This window comes from Lactuca serriola, chromosome 6 (genome assembly GCF_051521515.1).
Source record: "Lactuca serriola cultivar US96UC23 chromosome 6, Lser_US96UC23_V15, whole genome shotgun sequence".
Taxonomy (NCBI): Eukaryota; Viridiplantae; Streptophyta; class Magnoliopsida; order Asterales; family Asteraceae; genus Lactuca; species Lactuca serriola.
In genome coordinates, this window is record NC_136413.1 from 139,545,934 (window position 1) to 139,565,969 (window position 20,036).

A 20,036-nucleotide genomic window follows, 5' to 3' on the forward strand; every position below is an offset into this window, starting at 1 on the left:
AAGTGTGTATTTGACGTGAGTGATGTCTTTTTAGAAGACAGAAAGCAGAGGATTCCGGGCAAGAATAACTTCCTTCAAAGTCAAGAGAGACTTGAAGTGCTTGTGTGGTTTCCCGAAAAATATGATCAACTGTTTGTTAATAAACATTGAAAGGCTTCTTTTGATCACAGGTATTGGGTGGCTGTCCTCCAACCGAACATCGAGTTTTAACATAAAACTGATTGTTGGTAGAGGTACCTGTGAGACCGATGTGATCTATTGAACAGGTAGGTGGGATTTATTATTATGTTAATGACTTATAGGAAGCAGAAATCTCAAAAAAAAAATAAACTGGACCTCTTTGGGAAGAAATGTCTTGGCTGTAGATAATTTCATAAAAGATCACACAAAATAAAAAGAGATTTCCTTAGGTAACCAGTAAATGCTTGAGTATATCACTCACCGTCAATTCATTTTTGGTGTCGGATTTTGGGTTTCACTTAGAACGTGGTAATCGTATCCAAGATCATAAACACAGATGTTGTGTAACCATAAACCTCAGTGGTAAAGACCGAGAGTCTCAAGGGTTACGTTAGTGAACCGAAGGTAGATGGAGAATATGAGGAGGTGGTTTAGGAACCGAATGTACCTTCTACTAGATAAGCGTAACAGAGCAGAGAAACTCTTAACTCATATGAGAAGAGTAAGGTAGTTCTAGATCGAGTGAGGTAAAATAGCCTGATTTGGAAGAAACGATGGGTATCGATCGAATCAATAAGGCTTACTCAAGATCATAGAGGCTTAAGACAACATACATCAGCATGCTTCTAGGGACCCTTAACTAGGTTGTGTGAAAGTTGAAACATACCTGCTTTAGATCTATCGACGATTATACTTGTGTTTACCTATTAATGACAGACACCAAACAAAACAAACAAGCAATTGAAACAAATAAAAAAAAATATTTTTGGATTTGTGAAATTTTTTTGAAAAAGAATAAAAACAGAAAGATAAAATATTTTTGGATTTTTGAAATTTTTCTGAAAAAGAATAAAAACAGAAAGACTTACAAAATATACAACCAAAACCTTATCTTATAAATGAGAGAAGCAAAATAGATCGATCATGCAGTTTTCCTCTGTTCCGGAGAATTATGGAGCCGAAATAGACAGAGCGGTCTTTCCATGTCGGTTCCCCAAAAATCTAGAGCAGAGATAGACCGAGCGGTCTGTCTATTTCGGTTGTCTTAATTTTAAAGAGAGATTTGTGGATTCGGTACCGACTCTCCTTCCATCATACCCAAACCTTGTAAGATTTTATTGAAGGTTGTTTCTGGTAAGGCTTTAGTAAAGATGTCTGCCAGTTGATCAGTAGAACGAACAAAATGTACTTCTACGTTCCCATCTTCTACATGATCCTTGATGAAATGATACCTGAGTGCAATGTGCTTGGTTTTCGAATGTTGCACTGGATTATGACAAATCCTGATTGCACTTTCAGAGTCATAATAGAGAGGGATCTTTTTCATACTCAGCCCATAATCTCTTAACTGACTTTGAATCCAAACAACCTGAGAGGTACATGATGCGGCAACAATGTATTCTGCTTCTGCTGTGGCTAAAGAAACACAGGTTTGTTTCTTTGATTGCCAACTGACAAGTTTTCCGTCAAGGAATTGACATCCTCCGGTAGTGCTTTTCCTGTCCAGTCCACATCCTCCAAGATCAGCATCTGAAAAGGCTTGTATGAAGAATCCAGATCTTGCAGGATACCAGAGACCGAGAGATGAAGTCTTCTTCAGATATCGAAAAATACTCTTCACATCAAGCATGTGGGGTTCTCTTGGATTAGCTTGAAACCTGGCACAATAACAAACAGAAAACATGATATCTGGTCTACTAGTTGTTAGATACATAAGGGATCCTATCATTTGTCGATAAAGAGTTATGTCCACAGCCGGTTTCTCCAGGGATGGAGTTAGCTTGGTGCCAAATGCCATAGGAACCTTTACTTTTGAATCACCCTTCATTCCAAATTTAGTCAGCAGATTTTTGGTGTATGCTTCCTGGTTTATAAAGATACCTTCTGGTCCCTGTCTAATATTCAAACCGAGGAAAAACTTAATTGGACCCATTGTGCTCATTTCAAATTTAGTCTCCATCAACTTTCTGAATTCTGCGGTTAAGCTAGGATTCGTGGAACCGAAGATGATATCATCGACATAAATCTGAACAATCATCAAATATTCGCCTTCCTTCTTTCGAAAGAAGGTTGGGTCAACCGAACCTTGTTTAAACTTTGACATTTTTAGAAAGCGAGTAAGCGTTTCATACCAGGCTCTTGGTACTTGCTTTAGCCCATAGACAGCTTTATCCGGCACATAGTAATGATCCGGGTACTTTTCATTCACAAAACCAGGTGGTTGCTCAACATAGACAGTTTCTTCTAATTCTCCATTCAAGAATGCACATTTGACATCCATTTGGAAAACTTGGAAGTTCTTATGAGCGGCATATGCTAGAAAAATTCGAACAGACTCTAACCTTGCCACAGGAGCAAAAGTTTCTTCGTAATTAATCCCTTCTTCTTGATAATAGCCTTTTACAACCAACCGAGCCTTGTTACGAATGACGTTCCTTTCTTTGTCCAGCTTATTCCTAAACACCCATTTCAAGCCGACAACAGAGGCATCTTTCGGTGTAGGAATCAATCTCCAAACTCTGTTTCGTTCGAATTCATTGAGCTCATCCTGCATTGCTTGAACCCAATCAGAATGAACAAGTGCAGCATTTACGGTTTTCGACTCTATTTTGGAGATAAACGAGTTAAACATACAAAATTCCACTTTAGAGAATAATGCTGTTTGTTTCGCCTTCAGCTGAGATCTAGTAAGAACACTTTCGGAGGATTCACCAATAATTTGCTCTTTGGGATGGTCTTTTGTCCATTTTGTTAGCGGAGGATAGATTGGATCATATTTTGGCTTTAGTTCTGCTTCAACTTCAACTTCAACATCTGACTGATCCCTTTCACCTTTGTCAGTAGAACTGTCACTTGTTTTCTCCTTCTCCCCCTCGACTGGCAAAGTGAAGGCTTTGTTTTCAGCAGAATCGGCAGTGGGTATCTCCCTCTCGATTGGACTATCACCTGTTGATTTCGGTTCAGTTGTTTGAGTATCAGTTGAACTAGTAGATATTGGGGCGGAATTGGGATTCTCCCCCTCAACAGGAACTTCAGATGGTTTGAAAGTGGTAGAGTTCTCCCCCTGGAACGTTGAATCAGTGTTTGAAGTACTAGGTGATGGTCTAGGAGTAGGTGTTTCGTTTTCCATTGATTTGCCAGCTTCGTCTATGACTTTCTTCAGATTATCTACTTTGTTGTCTGCTGTTGTTTCCTCCAAATGTATTGCCTTTTCTGGTTCATCAAATAACCGAATGTATTCATCAAACATGTTGGATATTGGAACCGAGACCTGTCCAGATTCCGGAAAGATGTCTCCTGAAGCATCTTCTGTTCTTTGAACTTTCTTCATGTAATTGTCATCAAAGGTGACATAATAAGTTTCTTCTATTCTTTTAGAACACTTGTTCAACACCCGGTATGCTTTTGATGATAGAGAGTAACCCAGAAAGATCCCCTCATCGGCTTTAACATCAAACTTATTTCGGTTTTCTTTACAATTAAAGATAAAGCACCTGGAACCGAAAATGTGGAAAAACTTGACATTTGGTTTCCGATTGTTTAAGATCTCATAAGGAGTTATCGAGAATCTCTTGTTGAGCAAGGACCGATTCTGAGTATAACATGCAGTAACAATGGCATCAGCCCAAAAGTATAGAGGTAGACGGCATAACTAAGCATGGTTCTTGCTGCTTCACACAATGATCAGTTTCGTCTTTCAACAATCCCATTTTGCTGTGGTGTATAAGGGGCCGAAAAATTGTGTGTTATCCCCTTATCAGCCAGAAAGTCTTCGAAATCCTTGTTTTTGAATTCCAGCCCATTGTCACTTCTGATGTTTCTCACTGTCTTCTTTAATTGAACTTCCACTTGCTTGATGAACATACGGTTCTTCAGGAACATCTTTAGTTCTGCTTGTGCTGGGAATATCGAATCTGGAAGGTTTATTGATGGATTCTGGTATGTATCGTCCTTTGACTCTCTATGTGGTTTTCTCAGACAATCCCACGATTTCATCTGCATTATCAATGGGAGCAGACCAGAAATAGTCTTCACATCCCTCAGCGTTATCCTCGTCAACTATTATCCTTAATTTTGTTGTTTGTCTTTGAGTGATTCCAGTCACAGCATAAACCTGATTTGGCATGGTCTGTACCTTTTGATAGACCAAGGCTTTTTCTTTGAGTTTCGGTTTCTGTTCCTTTGACAGACGAGCAAACTCAACCGAATTTTCTGAAATAAGAGGTTTTTCGCTCTGGGTTTCATTTTTCATAAACTTAGAACAATCAACAACGTCCTCTACTGAGATTTCACTCATTTCACTCTCCGCATCAAATTCAGATGAATTATCTAAGTTTATTTTATTATCTTTAACAATTTTGGCATTTGACTCATCGAATGTTCGTATAGTTTCGGTTTTAATCTTTAACCTGTCATTTTCATCTAAGATATCTTTTAACATACTTTTATGTTCCTTAGAATCGATGAAAGTTTCTATCTTATCTAAACCTAGCCTATACGACATGGATGTTTCTTCAGAGGATACTTCTGATTCACACTCTGCTATAACATCATCTTCCTTAAATTCAAGGAAGGGCAAAATCATTTTATGTATTTTCTTTCCAATTTCACAACTTAAATGTAATTGAGCAATATTAGTATAAAGACGCTTAGCAATTAAACAAAAAACATTTCTTTGTTTTAACAATTTTAAATTGTCTCTTTGCAAATAAATACTCTCATCCTTAGCCCTAACTAACTCTGCTTCCTTCTGCTCAATCCAGATCCTCCTCTCCTCACTTTTTGAAGACACCCTGCCGAGTTGGTCAGTTAGGTTAGAGTTTGCTAAGCGGGTTTGCATGAGGCTACTACTTAGGTTGGAAAATTTAGAGTTTAGTTCATTTAATTCTTCTAGATATTCAATTTTGGGAATTTTAAGAGATTCAAGGATAGAATGTACCTTTTTGATCAATCGATCGCAGTCGTTGATCTTCTCACTCACCGGCTTGGCTACAAAACACTTGTTTTCTGTCAGGTTTGGTTCTGTGTCTGCACTTTTGGTTCATGGACCATTAGTGACGATAAAGCATTTTCCACCAGAACCTTCATTATTTGCCACAAGCGCCTTTCCATGAGTGGGTCTTCTAACCTCTTCGTCTTCAGATTCTGTTGACCAGACTTCTACACCACCGAACTCATCTTCCCCTGCATTTTCTTGTACAATTAGTGCATTCATCGAGCTGTTGGAAGCCTTTTTCTTCTTGACTTCTTCTAGTTTACGCATGTAATACACTTCATCATCTTCACCCTCTCTCTTCTCAGCCATCTTTCTTAACATGCAATCTTTGGCAAAGTGGTTCTTGCCGTGACAATAGTTGCAGTCGTATCCAGAGTCTCCTGCAAGCTTGTTTTCCTTTTTCTCTTCCACCTTTTGAGAAGAGACTTTCGGTTCATCTTTTGTTTTCTCAGAACTATAACTTCCCTGCCAATTTCGGTTCTTATTGGTGGGAAATTTTCTTCTTGCGAATTTCTTTGGATTTGTTATCATTAAAGCATACTCCTCACTTGTAAGATCACATTCTAACATGTCTGACTCTTCTTCTTCCTCAACAACACTTTTTCCTTTAGAGACAAGAGCCAGCGATCCCATGCCAGAGACCACTTTCACCTCCTTAGTTACAACACTTTCATGTGACTTTAGTATCCCAACTAGTTTCGCTAGTGAGTAGGATTTGAACTGTTCATGCGCCTTCACAGTGGAAACTACAGCCATCCATTCTGGTCTGAGCCTGTTCATGAATGTAACTTTCTGCTCGATCAGCTTCCTCTCAATTCCATGCTTGATCATCTTACTTAAGAGATGATTGAACCGATCAAAGGTCTGAATGAGCTTCTCTTCAGGTTTCTGTTCAAAAACTCCAAATTCTGACAGCAACAGAGTTTGAATGGAGTGTTCCAGATCTTCATCAGTTGAGTAAAGTTCCTTCAACCTATCCCAGATCTCCTTAGCAGTTGTGCATGAGCCTAAAAGCCGAAAAGTTTCAGATTGTAAGGCGAATCTTATCATTCGCATGGCTTTAACGTTACACAGGATCTTGTCCTTCTCATCTTATGGCATCTTCTGAACATCTGTCACCAACTTGTTGTAATCCTTCTGTGTCTTGACGATCGTGTTTGTTTCTGAATGCACAAACGGTCCAAGAATGATAGCTTCCCAGATGAGATAGCCATTATCTTCAGATCCAACCACGTAATCTTAAAAGTGATGAGCCCATACTTCGTAGTCTTGAGTGTAGAGTATGGGAACTCTAGTTGTAGATCCGATGCTGTTTGAGATGTTAATTGGGTTTGTATGCGTATCGTCATGAGACATGGTGAGCTGCTAGAATCTTACCTGTAAACTTGAGATTAGGGTTTTATCAAAAACTGAGTAGTTGTCGTTAAGAAGACGACGGCTTCGATAAAACCGGAAACCCTAAAGATTTGTGAATACAGAAGTAAAGTGTATTGATCACACAATCTCCTGCTATGATACCAATTGTTAGAACAATGTTCTATCAGGATCGTATGATTCTAAGAAAAATATAAATAAGAACGTAATGAAGAACACAAGTATTGCACTGAATATGTTGAATGATTAATGCAAAGATACCCCAGAAGAGCTCGACAAAGAACTTCAATCTGTAGAGGTGTTATAGGGTTACAAGAATCAACGTAATCGACTATTCTCTATTATACGAATACATGCATGCATATATTTATATTAAAACCCTAACAACTTATCTAGATAAAAGGAAACTATTCTAGATAAATACGGACGGACAAGCCCAACCCGATTACAAAACCAAAAGGCCCAAGACGCAACACTAAAATACTTAACAGCCCGAGTACAGTTGAAGAGATAGATGAGATGAGTCGAGTCCCATATGCTTCCGCTGTAGGCTCGATCATGTATGCTATGACTTGTACTCGTCCTGATGTTGCTATTACTTTAAGCATGGTTAGCAGATATCAGAGTAATCCTGGAAAGGCTCACTGGACTGCAGTAAAGAATATTCTCAAGTACCTGCGAAGGACTAAGGACTGGGTCCTTACCCTTGGTGGGAGTTATGACTTAAAAGTAGCAGGGTATAGTGATGCTAGCTTTCAGACTGATAGGGATAATTTCCGCTCTCAGTCGGGCTGGGTCTTTACCCTAAATAGAGGGGCAATTACTTGGAGAAGTTCCAAGCAAGATACAGTGGCTGATTCCACTTGTGAATCAGAGTATATAGCAGCAAGTGAAGCAGCAAAGGACGTTATATGGATAAGGAACTTCATCAGAGACCTTCGATTTGTACCAGCTATTAAAGAGACCATGGAAATTTTTTGTGATAGTGAAAGTGCAGTTGCCTTAGCAAAGGAACCAAGCGATCACGGGAGATCCAGGCACATCGACAGAAAATATCATTTCATCAGACATCGAATAGAAGAAGGAATTCTCGTGGCAAAGAGGGTAGCATCAGATGAGAACCCGACAGATCCCCTTACGAAGGGAATGAGTAGGGTTAAGCATCTTCAACATGCTAGGAGCATAGGGCTAAGAGATGATATTAGTTTTTAGAAGTTAGATAATTTTGAAATATCTAAAATGTAATTGACATTTGATGATAAATAAAAGTTGTTATTTATGAGTATATTGTTGCTATCTCTTGTCAATCATTTACTAGTATTTCTTTTTTGCATGTTTTGACTTCCAGAACAATTATGTTATGGTATATATCATATTATTCAAATTCTCCACAGTCAATCATATGTTGGAAGTACATATGAATCAAGACTGTCATGGGCTGGTTTGTAGAGGTCCAAGATGTTGGACAAAGGGGGCTACAACACTCATAAGTGCTCATAAGTTCTGAGTATTGGATTCAACCCACGCTCACTGGTATCACTTCATGGAATTTATCTCGGGTGATCGTGAGATGGTAATATCATATAAGTCTTCAAACCTAGACATATGATTTGTTACCTATGAGTTGGTTATGCATTGATTGTACGAAAACGCATTGGTAACTCGATGTTATAAAACGTACCTTTGTGTGTAATTCAACAAGTGGTAGAGCAAACATATGAGTCGAAGTTTATTTGTTCCTTCTTGGATTAGAAGCGATATCTGAGCCCCTCGATGATTTTGTTTTGACCCATGTATCGGGCCCAGTCAGAACTAAATTGATGTGTTCAATTAAGTTCTATGTCAAACAAATCGGAAATCGGGAAACAATTGCTAGACAATAGAAAGACATTGTTCCATGTGTTTGTCCGGCTGATATCTTGAACAAAGGATTATATGATCACTTATCTAAAATGGCACACCATCATCTTCTCAGTTCCGAGAGACCTTGAAAGAGCTACGATTGCTGATCGGTTCCTGAAGTCATACTTGCAACCATAATTATTAGACTTATCCAAGTGGGGGACTGTTAGATATAGTGTCTAAGTGCATAACTATATTTGGTATGTACTTGACCCGACCCACATGGTCCATTTGGGTTGCATGGCATCATGCACTTGGATAGACTAAATGAGAGAAATAAGACACAAATGGTTTATTAATATATTATAAGTTCTAATATATTAATAGTATATTAACTTAGAGTTAATTATGTTATCAATAGAAGACTAATTAAATATATGGTTTGATTGTGTCAATCATCCATAACTTATATAGTGGGCGAAGGCTCCATGGATTATCAAGTAAGGTTAAACCCATAAGATGCTCCATGGATGCTCCATGGGGCTTACATAACCCATGGGTCATGGAAATGAAAGGTCATGACAATTAGGGTTTACATGGTGTAACCCTAATTGTAACATACTATATAAAGAAGCTATTCTTCACCATTTTCGGCCACTAGAGTGAAAAAGAGGGCTAGTCGAAAATACTAAGTGTTCTTATTTTCTTAAGAGTTTATTCCAAGTGTACTTGGTGTTGTGTGAAGAATTTGAGGCATCACACTTGAGGTGCTAGGCTCACAAGGTTTCAAAGGAATCCAAGCTACAAAGAGGTATGTAATTCTTACTAAGTATTAAAATAAAAGATCCCCATATATGCTAGATGGGATTATGAACCTTGGAAAATCATTTTGCATGTATCTTAGTCAAACATAGATCCAAGATTTCTAGGGTTGCATGTACACCATAGGAGTGTTAGAATGCTCATAACCCAACAACCATTTGTCGTATCATCAACAAAAACCAATACAACATGGAATCTTTCAAAAGGGAATGTTAATCAGCCGAAAGTTCACAATAAAAGAATTTCAATTAATGAAGGAGTTGGAGGTTCGAGTTCGGACCTTGTTAAATCAACCTCAAATGTTGATCACAAAGAGAAAGGGAAATGTATTCAAGTTGAAAAAACTATCGAGGAGAAGAAGAGATTATATGTAATAGAGACGGAAAGGCGGTGAATGATCCACCATGCTTGAACAAAGGCGATCCTAACAAGCATTGGTGTTACGAAAGAATAGAAATTGTTGTACTTGGTAAGAATGATGAATTCTTGAAAAGGCCAATGAAAATTTATGAAAACGAAAACTCAGAATTCAATTAACTCGATTTCCCAATCAATCATATGTTATTCACGTCTACTCAGTTCAAAATAGCTCACAACTTCAACGACAAAGATGAATAAAAGAGATTGAAGATTCGATTTCATGCAGTCTTAGGAAAGAGTGAAGAGGAAGTTTGGTTGTTAGTAAAGATTGTCGAAGTAATGTCAATGGTTCTTGAAATGATTTTTTGAAGGATTGCTGCAGAACTTTTGATACTCAGTCATAAGGAAAAATAATGTGGCATTAGAGTTCATAATTGCAGACTTTTTGTTGATGAATTTGAATGATCTCATCACTATATCAAAGATTTTGTGCAATGTTGATGTTTCGAAAGTGGAATAGGTGAATAGAGATGCATTTATTCTTGGATATGGTCACATAAAGGCATTTCTTGATTGCTACTATGAGTATTTTGCAATTACAAATATAGATCTTGCTATGGCAACCAATAAAACCTCAAAGGTGCCTCAATCGTTGTTGAAAGGAAGGATGAACATTGATCAGTTTGAAGATGGTGAGATTATTCATGATCCTTTTAGCGTAGTGTTCCAAGGAAAGAACAAGAATGGCAAGTTGATGAAGTTTCTTTTCCAAGTGAATGACATTGAGAGATACTCAAACTCTTATTTTTTGAATCTTTTAATCTACATCAGTAATTGCAAGAGGAACGACAATGAAGACAAAGCAGAGATCCAAAAGATCATTCTTTAGTATATGGAGATTCGAAGGGAGCTGTTACAGGTAATGAAGATTATAGCTTTATGTTTCAACTATTCTCACTAAGGGGTAGATTATAGATTCGAATGTTGTAGTGAGATTCGAAAGCTATATCTTTAGCGTTTGTGTATATGAATAACGAAAGATAAGTACTTTCATTATCTAAGCTATTTACAAGGCATTTCAGGTTTCGATATGTATAGACTAGTCCTTGCATTTTTTGTATGTCTGATGTACCCTATAAATAGGGTAAGTACTTAGGTCTAGAGGAAGGAACACTCTCTGTTTATGCTTTGTGTACTCGAAAACCCTTTGTCATTCATACTTAATCAAAGCTAAACATATCATATTTAGATCTCATTGTTCTTTATTGCTTTAATATATCCGATTGATTCAAACATTGTTTCTAACACTCTTTAGGATATCTGAGATGAACTACAAAGAAAGAAACTAAGACATTAACATATACCTTTCTATCAAGAAGAATCTACATAAACTAAATTATGCCTAAAGGTAACCAACTAATGACATTTACATTCCATACCCTAAATTGATCATACAATTGACAATGCAATGTACTAAAACAAGTATCGAGTTGTGAAACCAATTGGTTTCTAGCCTTCGAAAGCAAGAATGGAAATGAAATATTCAGTTTTGATACTGAAAATTAAACATGCACATGCAGGTCATCACAAATTATTGGAATATACCTTGTTTCTATGCAACTATAACTATGATCTGTGGGAATATAAGTGCATAATCATATATACCTAGGTGGTTTCCTGTGGACATGTTTTTTAATGTTTGTAGATATAGCGTAATGCCATTAATGTGAGTTCCATGTGACCAACTACTAAGCAAATAACTATTTTGCCTCCAACAAATATGCCAAGGATACCAACCAATAAAAGAAAAATAGGTTTGTTATAAAGAGTAGATATTTTTTGGTCTTTGGTACCTCTAATTCACCACTCCTCATCAGTAGGTTAAGAGCAGTGGGTTGTGTGGGTTTGATATGTGGCTTCTATAACCTGATTCCATCAATTTCAACCCATGCAATAACCACTAGTATATTATGATTCTATATTTGTACCATAATAATTTTGTATGTTTTTAAATTAGTTTTTGAATTAGTTTTATATGATTTTAATATTTTGTAAATTGGATATGTATGATTTTTATTAGTTATTGTTTTTTTTTTAAATTACAAATTGGGTGAGTTAAGTAGTTTGGGAAATATGAAAGAGAGAAGAAAAGAAAGTTGATTTGGCAGCAGGTTAACTGGGTTGGAATCTGGAGTGGGGGGGTAATTTACGCGTGAGATCCTATGTGGCAAACGAACCCACACGTGAACACCATCACTGACTCCAGTTGGTTGGCTGTGAAGTGGTTGCCAAGGCGCATGAAGATGAGTAAGGTGATTGACTAATGGTTATGTCATTTTCCATTTTCTCTCATTCTCTCTCTTCCTTTTTGCCCCTTCACTAGCAACCCACCTGCCAAATGATTAAGTTATTCTAAAACTTAAAGTTATTGACACATTATCATACTATTAATTTTGATCTCTAAATAAATGAGTTCTACAACAGTTAAGTTTAATTTAATAGCTTTTCGTTTCTTTTTTTTTTTTTAATTATTTATTTAATAATAAATTAATTAATTTACCCTCATCTATCTAAACTGTTTTATAAAACATCATCTCATATAATTAATCATTTTTTAAACACAAATTATTAAAATATAAAATACAATTATATTAAGTTTTTATTTATATACTTAAAATATGAAAATTATTATGTTTTAGTTTTAAAAATACAGTAAAAACCGAAAACATTGTATAATAGTTATAAAATAAAATATAGTTAAAATGGAGAAGGTTAAATATAACTTATGATATTATAAAAGAAGCCTACGTCGAGATGCTCTTAGTAAATTTCAATAGATCATACATGTTTTTCCCTTTAAAAATGAAAACAAAACCAAAATAGTTAAATAGATAAATATTTATGTAATAGATCAAAATTGCCACTTTAAATCTTATTTTCCCATAATAGTAAATAAACCACACATGGTAAAACGATGTGTTAAAATGTGACTTGGATTTTAGTAACACGATCAAAAACAAAAGTGAATAAACTTGAAAAACGATTTCAAATGGACCTCTCTTGTTATTCTAGGTTTTTATGTATATATGAGTTAAACCTAATAGTTGTTAGGAGTGTTTTTTATCCTACTTAAGGATTCCTAATCGTGGATGTAACTCACATCGATCAAACATGTTAACTTTCTATGCCATTTTTTCCCTTCTTTGCTTGTTTGCTTACTTGCTTCCTTGTGTTATTACTTGCTTACTTGCATAACACGATCCTTAGACTTTGTTGAAAGATTTCGATATAAAATCATATTATGTAATAGATAAAAGTTGTTACTTTTAATTAATTCCTAACCGGCCGGTTTACTCTTCCTGAATACGGAGAAGAAAATGTAGTAGTCATTCGGCGGTTCAACCACCACCAACATTTTCCCTATCCTTCTTCATTTTCCCCCCTCGATTTACGCTTTCATTTATATACCACACACAATCGCTATTTCACACGCTTTCCTCAAAAACCACTGCATGCCTTTTCGCCAGTTGGCTCATAAACACACACACACATACAAATACTCTATAAAATATAGTTTCATTTTTCAATAATTAATATTCCAACCTCCATACCCACTTTCACTATAGCTTCAATCGACTTCGATTACTTCCACATTTCCCCTTTCGTTTTCTAATTCTTTGCAAGCTGCCATTTTTAGTGTTTTTTACCACATGATACTTGCTTTGTAACTCTCGCCTAATCTTTTTCACCCTTATAAATCTATAAAGTTCATGTGGGTGGTGATCATGGCGGAGAGTTTTGCTTTCGTCTCTAATTTCGGTGTGATGGGAAAGACGACGACGGGATCTGTTCTTGGATTCATCGGGAAGTTCGTTAATGGCGTTTTGAGCTTTCTTGTGTTTTCTGTACTTGATGTTCTTGATGTAGTGTTGTGTTATGTTTACAAGATTATTGATTTCTTTATGGAAGATGAATGGAAGCCATGTTATTGTTCTTCACCGAAGGAAACTATCATTAATAGTGGTAACATTTTGGTGTCGGAGAAAGGTGAGGTGGAGAAGATCGTTTGCCTGACGTCGACAAAGTTGCACCTTGAAGAAATCTCCGACACCCTTTATTCCCGGCCGTCGTTGGCGGTGGAGGTGTCCAAGACGACGGTGAAACGTCGGAAGGTTGTGGTTACTTCTGTCAGTAAAACCAAAAACGTCCAGTCACACTCGCCGCCGTTCATGGTGAACAACACCATTGTTGAGATGCTCCAAGAAAAGATCGGTCGACGTCACAAGCCCCACCGTGTTCCACGGTGGTCGGACTGCGATTGTGATACCTGTAACTCGTGGTCGCATTCTTCTTGTAAAGATACTCTTTTTGTTCATATCGGAGGACGAAAAGGTTCGAACTTGATTTCCATTTTCCATTTTCCATTTTCCATTTTCGAATATTGTCATTTCAATCTTCTTGATTTTCTAATTCGTTTGATTGGTGTTATGAACTTATGATCATCATGGCAGATAATGTTAGCGAGAATGTGTTGTTTATTCATGGGTTTATATCATCATCTGCATTTTGGACAGAGACATTGTTTCCAAACTTTTCGAGATCGATCAAATCAAAATACAGATTATTCGCGATTGATCTTTTAGGGTTTGGGAAAAGCCCGAAGCCACATGATTCTCTTTACACCATGAAAGAGCATTTAGACATGATCGAAAGATCAGTTCTTGAACACAACAAAATCGAATCGTTTCACATCGTCGCTCATTCTCTCGGTTGCATTCTTGCACTCGCACTCGCCGTTAAATACCCGAACTCCGTCAAGTCCCTCACCTTGCTCGCTCCGGTAATAATCAAAATCTTTCGTAAATTCTCAAGTTTTGATCATTTTGTTTAAAGCTTTATGGGTTATGGCAGCCGTATTTTCCGACGCCGAAAGGGGAGGAGGCGACGCAGTATATGATGAGAAAGGTGGCGCCGCGGCAGGTGTGGCCGTTGATTGCTTTCGGAGCGTCGATGGCCGCCTGGTATGAGCATGTTAGCCGGACGATTTGCTTGTTGATCTGCCGGCAACACCGGACATGGGAATTTCTGGCAAAACTCATCACCAGAAACAGGTGAAAATTTTAACTTCTTCTTTGTTGACCGGCGGAGCCGGTCAACGCCACCGCTTTAATGCACTGATGAATTTAGCTTTATGACAGCAGTCCGTCGTCATCACCAAATCTTACTTTTAAATCCTTGAGTAATTAATTTTCAGAAATATATATAAATAAAATAATAATAAATATTAGATTAAATTAGTAGTTGACAAAATTATACAAATGATTTTCATAGTTGGTAGAAAATATCACTGTAAATATTTTTGGTGATTTTTAGTATGATTGGTCATTTTAAGCTTTAAAACGTATATGGGTCGACCAATTATGTATAATTTATTATTTTTTATTATTTTTAATTTTGATCCCTTTGTATATTTTATTTTTTCCGTTTAATTGTTTTAACCTTTTTGGGCCATATTTCATGAACATGATTATATTTTGGGACAAAAATTAATATTAATCAAATAGCAATTAATCTTCATTTTATTTCAAATATGGACAAAGACGTTAAAAGTTCTAAGACTAAAACTATAAAAAAAAAACTTGTGGGGCCAAAATTATGAAAATTAGCTATAAGGACCAAAAATATGTTATACTTTAAAAGTTAAATACATTTACACTTTCATTTTTTTTTTCCTTTAATCCTCATAATATACTTCGGCATCTAATAAATTGTTTGCAAAACTTCAAACGTGTCACAGGACGCATCTGATATTAATAAATGCCCTTTCATAGAAACGGTTAATTAAATTCGGTATTAAAACTTAAAATAGATTTTAAAAGGTTACATTTTTAGAATCTCTTAAATACCATAGACTTAAATGTTAAATAACATTTTGAAAATTCAGCAAGGATACAGAAATTTATTATTGTAGTATTTTATTGAAAAAATATAAATATCATTAATGTAATTGTTTTTTTTATAACATTTACAAATCTTAATTTTTTAAGATATTTTAACTTGTGCACACAAAATGAAACCATTAATATGTAGCTATTTAATGATTTAATGATAAGGCTACATGTTGATCAAAGCGTTGGGCTTCATTCGTTAGATCAATGATGTTTTAGTTTGACTTTTATAATATTGTGACTTAGATTAAAAACTAAAGTCACAAGTATAAATACCACTTGCTTGAATCGGTGTCAACGATTTAATGTTATTGCATGACTTTTTTTATTTATTTATTTTTTATTTTTTTATTCAATTTAATAACTTTTTTGACTTTTTCAAAATAAAGCTTATAAGTGTAATAGAGTATATTATAAGTTTGGTCTTTGGATGGATTTTCACAATTGTTTTGCTAAAAATATGGTTATTTTTTGGAAAAGAAAAAAAATGTAATAGAAACTTAAAAAAGGAACCAGATATATATATATATATATATATATATATATATATATATATATATATATATATATATATATATATATATATATATATATATATATATATATATATATAAAAATTATAACTCAAATTGAAAAAATATAAAGAATAAAAAGGTTGGACCATGATTATAAATATAAATATAAACATATATAGTGAGGGCTCAAATGTATAGTTTACTCTATTTTAATTAATTGGTGGACTTAACCTGAAGAAATACTACATATGGATATCAGGATATGGTTAGAGACCGCTTTTCAGAAGTTTAAAAAAATATATGTATTCACTACATTAATAATATGTTAATTCAAAATAAACAGTAACAATTGATTATTTGACAACCGGTATAATATTGTTTATTATGAAATTATAATAATTAGATTTATATATAAATAAATATTTAATTTATTATTTTTAGTGTAAAATTAATGTTTATATGCCTTTTTTTTGTTACTTATTCGTAATTGTTATATAATATTTATATAATATGTGTCCATACAGTTGGGGTAGAATTGACCATTCATCAACTTTTAACATCTATTTTCTTTTAATTTTATTATCACTTAATTTAAATAAGTTTACCAAATTTATTAATAAAATAATTACTTCGCCTTAATCATATATATATTCAAACCTAACATTAATCACATTTGTTGCTCGTATTTACTCCCACCTACAGGGATATAGAATATTCAAAGGGACCCAAGCGTAGGCCACATGTTGTTGAGACTAATCCGTTTCTTCATGTGTTTTTGTTTCAAAGAAAATAATACTATTTTCTTTGTTATCATCGAACATTAAACAAATAAAATATTCCAAATTCAACAAGTTAGAAATTAATACATTCAACTACAATCTCATGATCAATATATATGTATTTGATTTTTTACACAGGATTAGGACATATTTGATCGATGGATTTTGTTGTCACACACATAATGCTGCATGGCATACCCTACACAACGTTATATGTGGTACAGCTGCAAAGATGGGAGGATACTTAGATACAGTGCAAAACCAGTTGAATTGCAGTGTAAATGTGTTTCATGGTGAAGATGATGAACTTATTCCTGTTGAATGTAGCGAACATGTCAAGAACAAAGTTCCTAGAGCAAATGTTAAGGTAATAAAGAAGAAAGATCATCTCACCATTGTTGTTGGACGTCAAGAAGCCTTTGCTAGAGAACTTGAGCATATCTGGAAAAATGCAAAAACAAGATAGAGGTTTAGTTTGCCCATAAAACATTTGATTTGATGGTTTCTTTCACAATTATATATCTTCATAGAAGAACAAACTAAAGGGTTTTCAACTCAAAATTAAGGCTATATATTTATGCCCATAAAAATAATGGATCGTGATATATAGTTCCATCCAAATCAAGAAATGGATGAATCAATACTAGTAGTATATAATTTGGTTAGGTTTTTCTTTTTCTTAATTATTGTCTCTGATGTATCGATCTCTTATTTGGGTTTTCAATCGAAGTTTGTTAATTTCAAAATATTTTTAGTATTTATTATTATTATTATTTTATTTTATGACTGAGTTGTTTGATATGCTTCTTATGGGTCTGTTAAGACGTTAATTAAGTATGATTTTATCAAATTCATATTATTTGATAGTACAATTAGAACCCTCTGATTCGGTCTAATGGTCTTTGATGTGTTTCTTATTGGATGTGATAAAAGATTAAACATGACTCGGTTAAGTCTTAACTAATTCAGTAACTATTAAACAAACTTTATGACACATAATCTTCAATTAATTCTTTTATAATTTAATGTCAAAATAAAAATATTTTTATTTTGATGCTATGTGTGTGTGTGTATATATATATATATATATATATATATATATATATATATATATATATATATATATATATATATATATATAGGGTTAGGTAATTTTGTTTTCACTATTTATTGTGTGAATGTATGATTGATTCTTGACTAATCATTTTAGTTATTTTAAAAAAGTAATTAATGTATATTATATGTTGAAGATATAATGAATATTAATTACATCTTCAACATTTAATATGCATTAATTATTTTCTTAAAATAACTAAAATGATTGGTCCAGAATTAATCATACATTCATAAAATAGATAGTGAAAACATTTGAACATATATATATATATATATATATATATATATATATATATATATATATATATATATATATATATATATATTATTGTATTAGTGTAGACTTTTAGATTTTTGATAGATATGAGATTTAATGAGCACAACCATATAGATGGTGATTCATCAATACTTCCTTAAATGTTTCTTGCTTGCATTAATGTGTACTTTCATGCTATTTTAAGTTAGAAACAACTTTTTGGTCCAAATCGGGAAAGAGTTCTTGTTCAATTGATCCAATCTTGAATCTTCTTTCGGTTATCAAGATTTAAGGGAAATTTGAATTCAAAAGAATTGACAGAAAATAAAATGAATTTCAGCCACATTATTTTCTTTATATTTCATTAAAAAAAGTTAGAAGGTAAGTTATGTTAGAGAAAAATGTACTTGTGTTTATGAGGAGAGTTTCGTTTTTTAATAAAAAAACTTAACGACGAAATTTTTTAAATAATATATTAATATGGATTTTGAAGGAATCCCTTTTCTACTGGGTTGGCAACCAAACACACCTTCATGTAAAAGAGTTCCGAGATTATATTTTCGTTCGGATTCTGCAAACCAAAATTCCTTTGTCAAATTTGTCAATTTGGGTCAAAGTTGAGTTTTCACAATCTTTTTAGCTTTTTAGTTAGGATGGAGTTTTTTTTTTTATAATTATAAAATATTACCCAATTTTAAATATTATACGAGAGACAAAACAAACACACATACGTAATGTAAAGAACAAGACGAACAAAAAGTAACAAAATAAAAACCCAAGAAGGATATGAAGACGACACATGTGGTGGTGCCCAATATTAGGAGTGACGATGGGTTTGTTCCAAATTAAGAGGCGCAGGCTTTAATGACCGCAAACTAAGTTGCATATATATTAATTATTTGAAAAGAAATTAAATTGGTTATTCAAATATCTGTGGAATCATTTGGTTATTCAAATATCATATGAGAAGTCCCCCATCATAAACACAATTAATTTGTTGCATGACACTTGTTCATACATTTATCTTTTCTTGTTTGATATCGACTTATGAAATGGAGGGGGTATTCTACTTTAGTAGCACACTGTCGGCAATTTTGAAGTCATAATGGTCTAAATGCATATATCAAGGTCTCTATATGCAAATATTTGTTTGAAAATGGTCTTTTGGTATTTAGATTGACATTGTTAGAACTAGATGAAAAAGTTATGTTCCTAAGAAAGTAAACATTATGATTTGGAGAGCTATTTTTGATTGGTTACCTACTAGAAAGAATTTGTTAATAGGAATATCGATTTTGGTTCTAGTTATTGTTCTTCTTATGGGGTGTTTATTGAAAGGACTAGATATTTTTTCTTCTCTCGTGACATTTTTTTTCAGTGGTGAAATGTGTCGGTTGCTGATTTGATCTATTTATACCTGATTTTGATCAAATTAGTGATATGTTTGTGTAGGTGGACTCTCGGTGGGTTTCTCCTTTCAAATGTTAAATTGGGCCTGTGTGAACTCTGAATCCAAGGTTTTTCATAATGAATCTGTTATATAGAAAATTATTTTATGTTCTTTGTAGTTGTTTGGTTTTTGATTTGCTTCTTTCTAGTCTCCTAATAATATTCTAACACTAAAAAAAGGTTGACATTCTAAGAGTTTCTCTCCCATACTTTTATGTAACTTTTAGTTGTCATTTGGTCTTTCCTACTTGCTAGTTTAGTATTTAATGCATCCTTCGTTCTAAGAACAATCAGTGTACTTTATGAATCCATTTACATTAGATTATGTATAATATTTGAATGTGATGTGTATAATTTGCATATTTTTTATGAGATTGTATTTGTTTATGTTTAAATAAT

General features: G+C 34.0%; 2 protein-coding genes across 2 annotated transcripts; one reads left to right on the plus strand and one right to left on the minus strand.

The window, feature by feature from the left end:
- Positions 1 to 880: 880 nt before the first annotated feature.
- On the minus strand, positions 881 to 3,511 carry LOC145060213 (uncharacterized). The gene is made up of 2 exons (XM_079007920.1): positions 2,523 to 3,511; positions 881 to 884 (listed from the first exon to the last, which is right to left on the minus strand). The coding sequence occupies exons 1-2, from the start codon at positions 3,509 to 3,511 to the stop codon at positions 881 to 883; spliced, it is 993 nt and encodes a 330-aa protein (XP_078864046.1).
- Positions 3,512 to 13,058: 9,547 nt separating this feature from the next.
- LOC145056955 (putative lysophospholipase BODYGUARD 1) lies at positions 13,059 to 17,584 on the plus strand. Its single transcript, XM_079004697.1, has 4 exons — positions 13,059 to 13,966; positions 14,086 to 14,414; positions 14,486 to 14,685; positions 16,955 to 17,584. Exons 1-4 carry the CDS (start codon positions 13,345 to 13,347, stop codon positions 17,280 to 17,282), a joined length of 1,479 nt encoding a protein of 492 aa, XP_078860823.1. The 5' UTR covers positions 13,059 to 13,344; the 3' UTR covers positions 17,283 to 17,584.
- The last annotated feature ends 2,452 nt before the right edge of the window (positions 17,585 to 20,036 follow it).

Bases quoted from the DNA above. Each gene is read 5' to 3' on its own strand.
- LOC145060213 (XM_079007920.1), bottom strand. From the start codon at position 3,511: ATGAAGAAAGTTCAAAGAACAGAAGATGCTTCAGGAGACATCTTTCCG.
- LOC145056955 (XM_079004697.1), top strand. From the start codon at position 13,345: ATGTGGGTGGTGATCATGGCGGAGAGTTTTGCTTTCGTCTCTAATTTC. The intron at 14,415-14,485 runs GTAATAATCAAA...GGGTTATGGCAG, and splicing joins CCCTCACCTTGCTCGCTCCG to CCGTATTTTCCGACGCCGAA. The intron at 14,686-16,954 runs GTGAAAATTTTA...TTTTTTACACAG, and splicing joins AAACTCATCACCAGAAACAG to GATTAGGACATATTTGATCG.